This window comes from Crocuta crocuta, unplaced genomic scaffold (assembly GCF_008692635.1).
Source record: "Crocuta crocuta isolate KB4526 unplaced genomic scaffold, BGI_CrCroc_1.0 scaffold75, whole genome shotgun sequence".
Classification (NCBI taxonomy): domain Eukaryota; kingdom Metazoa; phylum Chordata; class Mammalia; order Carnivora; family Hyaenidae; genus Crocuta; species Crocuta crocuta.
In genome coordinates this window covers 1,134,614-1,142,491 of record NW_027530350.1, presented here as the reverse complement: position 1 = coordinate 1,142,491, position 7,878 = coordinate 1,134,614, and the positions used below count along the sequence as shown (strand labels likewise).

General features: G+C 40.0%; 2 protein-coding genes and 1 long non-coding RNA gene across 10 annotated transcripts in view; 1 reads left to right on the top strand and 2 right to left on the bottom strand.

The window, feature by feature from the left end:
- MTRF1 (mitochondrial translation release factor 1) overlaps positions 1–804 on the bottom strand; it is an 88,261-nt gene extending 87,457 nt beyond the window's left edge. For all 6 annotated transcript variants that reach the window (XR_013335537.1, XR_013335539.1, XR_013335535.1 and 3 more), the window contains exon 1: positions 737–804. The gene's annotated coding sequence lies outside the window, so the exon portion shown is untranslated. The remainder of the gene's footprint in view (positions 1–736) is intronic.
- NAA16 (N-alpha-acetyltransferase 16, NatA auxiliary subunit) overlaps positions 7–7,878 on the top strand; it is a 62,634-nt gene continuing 54,762 nt past the window's right edge. For all 3 annotated transcript variants that reach the window (XM_077765672.1, XM_077765670.1, XM_077765669.1), the window contains exons 1-3: positions 7–250; positions 5,124–5,208; positions 6,746–6,850. In XM_077765672.1, the coding sequence (XP_077621798.1) occupies positions 197–250; positions 5,124–5,208; positions 6,746–6,850 (244 nt within the window). In that variant the 5' untranslated portion in view covers positions 7–196. The remainder of the gene's footprint in view (positions 251–5,123; positions 5,209–6,745; positions 6,851–7,878) is intronic.
- Positions 981–7,878, bottom strand: part of LOC144232834 (uncharacterized) — a 74,442-nt gene continuing 67,544 nt past the window's right edge. The window contains exons 2-3 of the long non-coding RNA XR_013335542.1: positions 6,445–6,522; positions 981–1,058 (exon numbers count right to left, since the gene is read on the bottom strand). This is a non-coding gene — a long non-coding RNA (uncharacterized LOC144232834). The remainder of the gene's footprint in view (positions 1,059–6,444; positions 6,523–7,878) is intronic.

The following is a 7,878-nucleotide window of genomic DNA, read 5'->3' as shown; positions in this document are numbered from 1 at the left end:
GGAGTCGAGGTTGTCCAGCTCAGATCGCATTCCCTTTCCATTGCCAGCCCTGCCCAACGGCCTGCCCGGCCTGCCCAGCCCCAACTCCAGGCCATGAAGTGACCATCGCCCGCTGCCGGACTCCCAGCATTGGTCCGCTCGGTGTCTACCCCCGCGGAACGGAGCGCCCGGACACCCGGTCTCCCCGCCGGCCGCGATGCCGAACGTGCAGCTGCCGCCCAAGGAGAGCAACCTTTTCAAGCGCATCTTGGTGAGTGGCCGAGGCCGCGCTTCCGACCTGGCCCGGCGATCGGTCTGGCGGAGGCGGCGCCTGCGCGAGCTGGGCTCAGCCCCGGCTCCGTTCTTTGTTTACCTCCGAGCCGTCTCGACCTGACTCCCCGCCTCGGCCGGCCTCCCCCTGCCCCCGCGCGCTCCGTCCCGCCGCGCTCCGCAGTACCTTTGGGCCAGGACGCGTCGGCCCGGGAGTGGCCCCCGTGGCCTCTGCGGCGCTCTGCGGTCAGACTCACGACCTCCGCCCTCCCGGTCCTCCCGTTTGTTTCTTTTCCCCTTGGCCAGGTGTGTTCATTCACTGATTCGTGCTTAAGCTCTTGCACATCGCACGCCGATACCTGCTAAAGAGGGAGCGATCCTGTGGTGCAATGGGGCTCCGACTTATACCGGTTATGGGAAAAGTAAACCTTAGGAGGCCAAGCGTCCCTTTGGGAAAGAGTTTTTGGTTTTGATATGCCGTACTTACCCCCTTTGGAAGAGACTAAGTGACTTGAACTGCATTTCCAAGTTAAAAGTCGAACACAGCTCTTTTTGATCGCTTTCAACTCATTCAGGCCCAGCATTGGCTAAGTCGCGCCGACTGGCTGATTTCACACTTGAGGGGAGCCTTTACTTTGTTTCCAAGCAGAAACTTAAATAGGACCCGGAAAGAGAGGACTGCTGCCCGGCCGGGAGAGCGTTTCGTGGGTTCTGTGCCAGTGTCCTTGGTGCCTTCAATTGTTTCCCAGGGCCATTCTTCCAGAGAGGAGAGGCAACATGCCTTTGCTCTTTTCTGTGTGCACTGGAGACTGTAGATGATTTTAAACTGACATTGTAAATAGTGCCTTTTCTAGTGTATCATTTCATCTGAAAACAAGCGTTTAGATTTTAAGAGGAATTTATTGTTTAGAGCTTGTTACTTATATGACTATTAGCTGTTGCTTACCTTTACTATAAATAAAAGATTACCTTTAGAATAGTTTTAAGTATTATCAAGGGATGTAAGAAGGTAAGAACTCAGCTGTTCTGTTTCAAGCCAATAGAAACTTCACGTTTCTTCAAAAGGTTAAAAAAGATACATAATAGATGGGATTAATATTTTACGATTTAATTTTACATCGTACTTAGTGTTGAGCAAACAATGAGAGACAAGTGTGAAAACAAAAGATTCTAATTAAAGTAATGTGGCAGATTGCTTCATTGGGCTTTGTATATATATTTTTGTTAGTTTTCGTTTTTTTCCACACCTTTATCACAGGATGGATTTGGAGAAGTGAACTTTTTGACCCATTCAAGTTCATCTATAAGTTGTTAATTGTATTTAAGGACATTTGGCATTATACCTAAAAGATGACAGAACACTTATTTTCACTCTGTATGGATATTTTCTAGTTCCAGTTGTGTTATCAGTACATTATTTAAAAAAACTATATGATTAATTATACTCTAGTTACAAAAGTTAAAGCTGCTGCTGAGTTAACTTGATCCCTAAATAAATTGGGAAATGCTAAACATGTTCTTATCTGGGTCTGTAATATTTATTATATGGTTACATGAATTTAGGAAGGTGCTGCAAAAGTGAATGATTTTATTAGTTCACAATTGCAATAAATGCGGGTACCATTTTTTGCTACAACAGCTGCATGACAGACAGACGCAAAATTATTTTTCAAGTTTGTTTAGTGGACCGAAGTGCTTTACCACCAACAGTAAATTTTTAAAAATTAATTACGAATGTATTTGAACACATCTGTACACATTTACTAGCTAGCTGATTACATGTGCTGCATGGCTTATACATGCCTGTCTTATTCCCCAAATTGGCTATTGACATTATGTTTTGTTGGATTTTGGAGCTATTCCATGCATTCTTTTACGAATGAAACAAACCCAGGAATGGTAAGTGACTAAATGTCTAAGGTTCTCTGGTTAGTAGGAGATTTGAAACCAGAGTCTGTCTTTTGTACTGAGTATATATTCCTTACCAAACTTAACACTTTTCTTTAACCTGTGTACTTAGATACTAGAGACAGACTACCTCATTTGTTTGTTTGTTTGTTTAAAGCTTACTTAGAGGGAGAGAGAGAATCATCAGGGGAGAGGCCCGGGGCTGGGGGGAGACAAAATTACTGAAGCAGGTTCTGTGCTGACAGCAGAGAACCCCATGTGGGGCTTGAACTCATGAACTGTGAGATCATGACCTGAACTGTAAGTCATCTGAAGTTGGATACTTAACCAACTGAGCTACCCAGGTGTCTCTAGACCACCTGGTTTGAATTATGGCTCAGAAACTTATTGGCTCTGTAAACTCAGTAACCATGTGCCTCACTCTCGCCATCTGAAACGGAGATAACCTGTAATCTCATAGGTTTTCCTGGAATTTAAGTAAGGATTAAGTGAATGGTGCCTGACACTAGTAAATGCTTCCAATAAGTAGTAACTATTATTATTGTTATTGGTAATATGAGTATTGGTATTTCCAGATTATTTGTTAAGTCAGAAAAAACCCGTAATATTTATTTTCTTTTCCTATTGGCTAGTGGTTCCTTCTGCTTTTTCTTGCCATTTGTTAGATGAACTCTTAAAGTCAAACTCAGATTATTTTATTTTAAATATTTTTGGAATAGGAGATATATTCAGAGGGTTCAAAATTCAGGTTTCTTTCCCATCTTTGTCTCACAACTACTAGGTTCCCTTCCCCAGAGGCAATCAGGAAGCCTCAACTTACTTATTTTGTTTAAAGTTTATTTATTTAATTTGAGAGAGAGAGTTGGTGGGGGGCAGGAAGAGGGAGAGAGAGAATCCTGAGCAGTCTCTGCACTGTCATCGGCACAGAACCTGACACAAGGCTCGAATTCACAAACTGCGAGAGCATGACCTGAGCTGAAGTCAAGAGCCCATGCTTAACCAACTGAGCCACTCAGGTGCTCCAGGAAGCATCAATTTAAACATTTTTTTCTATGAACACTTTTCTAACTCTCCTCTCTACATCCTACCCCTACTGCAAAGATTAACCACTTCCTCCTTCTTTCCTGGTAGTGTTTTGCTTTTAACCTAATAAACTGTATGTTTGTATTTTATTTAAATCTTTTTAAAAAAATGTTTATTTTTGGGAGAGAGAGAGAGAGAGAGAGAGAGAGAGAGAGAGAGAGAATGGGTGGGGGAGGGGCAGAGAGGGAGGAGGAGAGGGGATCAGAAGCCAGCTCCATGCTGTCAGCACAGAGCCCGATGTGGGGCTTGAACTCACTTACCGTAAGATCATGACTTTACTTAAGTTGAACCAAAGTTGAACCCTTAACTGACTGACCCACCCAAGTGCCCCTTATTTTTGGTATACTATATTAATCGAGCAGTTCTAATTTGTGTAGACTCTGAGGATGCAGCATTTAAAACAGACAAGATCTCTGTTCTCATGGAGGTTATACAGTATGGTGAGGAAGATAGGCACTAAATAAGTAATCAAATAACAATTTCAGGGAATGATAGTACGCTGTAGAAAATGGAGTAACATGATAGAGAGCGTGTGTGTTGCGGGTGTGGGAGGCTGGTGGTGTTAGATAGAGTGGTCAGGGAGGTGACATGTGAGACTCTGCTGGTAGGGAAGCTCTGGGGAAGAACATTTCAAGTAGAAGGAACACATGCAGAGGCCCTGAAGTGGGCATAAACTCGGCGCGCTGAGTGCTGGAAAGAGACCCCATGGAAATGAAGTGAGAGGGTGAATGGAAGATGATGAGACGTTCATGTGATCAGTGGCTGCGGTGGACAGGTGCTGGTTACTAAGCCTGGCTGGTGGCAGTGAGGTGTTGCTCCTCACACATGTATTAGACAAGTGACGGAAACGTCATGGTCTTTGGAGCCAGACCAGAGTTTGCAAGTAGGCTGAGCCACTTATAAACAAACTTTGTGAACTCTTACATTTCAATTTCTACATCTGTAGGGAGGAGGTAGTGACACCTACCTTAAGGGATACCTATGAGAGATAACATGTTTTGTATGGACATATAGTAGTTGCTTGTGTGCGTGTGTATGCATGCCTTGGTTCCATTCTTGAAGTGTCACTAATGCAGTTTCTGGATTTTTTTCTCTGTTGTTACCACATATTTTTTGCTTTTGGATTTTCAATTAAAAAAATTGTAGGAGTATTGGTTGACAATAAAATTCCCTATTTTTATTTTTTTAAATGTGTATTTATTTTTGAGAGAGAGAGCAAGAGCAAGTGAGGGAGGAGCAGAGAGAGAGAGAGAGAGAGAGGACAGACCTGAAACAGATTCTGTACTGACAGCACAGATCCCTCTGCGGGGCTTGAACCCATGAACTGGGAGATCATGACCAGAGCCAAAATCAGGAGTAAGATGCTTAAGCAACTAAGCCACCCCAGGTGCCCCTAAATTCCCTATTTATTAAATTTTGTTTCCTTCGAGGCACCTGGGTGGCTCAGTCGGTTGGGCGTCCGACTTTGGCTCAGGTCATGATCTCAACGGTTTGTGGGTTCGAGCCCCGTGTCAGGCTCTGTGCTGACAGCTAGCTCAGAGCGTGGAGCCTGCTTTGGATTCTGTGTCTCCCTCTCTGCCTCTCTCTCTGACCCTCCCCTGCTCACACTGTCTCTCTCTCTATCTCAGAAATGAATAAACATTAAAAAATTAAAAATTTTTTTCCTTCTATGAAAGTGAAAATAGTCATACTAGAACAACTTGGCAAGGAGTAGTTTACAATAATATACTTCATGTTATAAGTGATTTAAATTGGCATAAAACCTTCCCATTGCTTATGTTTTAGACCTAATTTTGGATCTTGAATTTAGAATTTATATAATGCAAAGAAAAATTGCTCTGTGTCTATTCACTTTATTAATTCTTGTTCCTATTTCTTTACAGAAATGTTATGAACAGAAGCAGTACAAAAATGGCCTCAAGTTTTGCAAGATGATTCTTTCGAATCCAAAATTTGCTGACCATGGAGGTATTGCCTCATCTGTGAGAGACTGCTTTGGAGAATTGTAATTCCAAAATCAGACAGATAAGATTCCTAATAGTGAATGAAGAATACTTCCCAGATTCCATGGCCTTGTAGTTCTCTGATAACTAACAAATGATCTTATTCTAGATCCCTTTCCTTTTATTATGCTTAGGTGTCTGTGCAGCCTTCACTTTCAGATAAGTGGTTGGTTGATCTATTGGGGAATAATTGGAGTATATAACAGCATTTTATAGATCTCATTTCATTTATTACCTTGAATAGAACTTTAAATTTATACTTTGATTTCTTGTCTGAAATGAGGATCATATATGCAATACAGAAGTGGTATAAAAAAACAGATGTATTTTATTCTTTGGTAGATGTCTTTTTTATATATCTGCTGACCTTTATATATAAATACTTAAGTTAGATACTATTGATTTGTCATAAAATTGTTTATCTTGAGTTGTTTTTCTAGCACTGGTGTTAATAGGTCTATATTCGCTTGTCTCCTCCTTTTTCACTGGTGACCTGTGCTTGTTAGACATGCAAGTTACGGTCCTACAGTGAAGCACAGCTAACTGCGGTCTCTGAATATTAGACTTGGGTAACTCTTAAGAGCATCTTCTTGGGAAAATAGGCCAACTCTGCTCAGCTTTCAAATAACATTTAAAACATTCTTTGAAGGAAATGGAGAGAAGTCTTCATAGAGTTTTAAATATGTAAAGCTTGTTTTCAAGTTTTTCTCCATGGAACCCTTATCCAAATGGCAGCTTGAGGGAAAAACAGATAAATATGTATAAATGACAGATAAATGAAGATGTTTGTAGGGGCCTGACTGCTGGCTCACCATGTTCTGAAAACCACAGTCCACAGAGATCATTTGCAAACCATTGTTCTTGTCTAATTCCCTGCTTGTGGATTTATTCAGAGAATCATTTCATTAGCTGCCTTAAATATATTCTTGGGTTGCCACTCCTGCAGTCCAGTCTTACACTCTTGAAATGCAAACTGATGTTAATAAGCTTAACTAAAATTAGTTGGAATAAACTTGCAGTCAAAAGTGAACTGTGTTTTGATATTGAATAAGCTGATTTTTACATTGCGTACATCTCTTTGCTAAGGAAGATTGTTTTTGTGGGGTGTAAATCAGGTGATGGATAGAAGTGATCTCGGATGAAAGCTGTGGAGCCACTGTAGTAGATTTAACTCAACAGGATTCGGTGCCTACTGTGTTACCTTTTCTCAGCAGAATAATCTCAGTCCCCTTTGTACAGTCTTCTAAGGCAGGAAGCATTGTAGGAACTCAGTCTCAGCCTAAGGGATTTCAGAAAAGGATTCAGGTTAAGCTCTAATAAGCACCTAAATATAGTTTTACTTTTTGTATTGAAGAGAAGTTCTAACTATGTGATTAAAAAGACAATGTAAGTATTGGCAGATACTACATTAAAATAGTACTAAGAGTCAAACAAAATAAAATGGTGCTAAGAGAATAATTTGAATTCTTTGTGTGTAAATAGAAGTTAAAAATATTTTTCAGAGACTTTGGCTATGAAAGGATTAACATTGAACTGCTTAGGAAAAAAAGAAGAAGCATATGAATTTGTTCGTAAAGGACTTCGTAATGATGTCAAGAGCCATGTCTGTATCCTTTTGCGATAATTAAAATTTATTATTTATTTTCCATTTAATAGGGTTTTCTAATTCAGGAAAAACAGACCTTTACTATGGAAAGTTTTGCATAGAAGAAAGAATTTAACAAACTCTGTGCACCATTACTCCACTTGAATAATTATCAACATTTTATAATACTAGTTTCTTCTGTTCCCCACCTCTTGTTTCTTACAGTTGATTGAAAGAGAATCTCTGTACAGTATGTTTCCCTTCAGTTGTGCTTAGTGTGAGAGAAAAGTAACTGATATGTGACTTGAAACCCGGTTTTTTCTTACATACCCATAGACTGATACCATGCTGTCATTCCAACTGACTGACTTGAATAGTAAAATTTGTGTTCTTTAAACTTTGTTTTAGACATTTCAGAAGAAAAATTCAGAACAACCCTGTTTTAAAACAGAATTTATTTAGTATTGAGTATGATCTGGGTTCTTCAGTTTGGTTTCTGTTGCACAGGGACAAAGCTGGTAACTTCACTGGATACTTAATTGTATTTTTCATTGGCTGGTATCTCAGTATATGAACAGACAAAAGTACGTTTTAAGGATGGGTCATCGAAGTTGACTTTCATTTTTGTTTGGCCTATCTGTACACTATTCACAATCTTTTCACATGTTGCCCTTGGATCTTAATATTTTATATTCCATTCATCTAGCTATTGGCCAGTATTGAACATCAATAGTCTAAGTAGTGTTTTCATGTATTTAGCTTATGATTCTCTCAAAATACTAAATACTCATTTCTTTATCTCAGTGCCTACCCCAGAGTGAAGAGAGAGGGCATGTAAGTATGATAGTTTTTTTGGCCCTAAGATATGCTGACTTTAATTTACAATAAATAAAAACTTAATTTTTGTGGTTTTCATATCACTAGTGAATTAACTGATGGTTACATGTTGTTGGAGAGTTGATTGACTATAAACTAGATTTAAAAGATAGTTGCAGTTTTTGTGTATATAGTAATGAAGCATAAGTAAGTGTTGAGGTGCTGGGGTGAGAA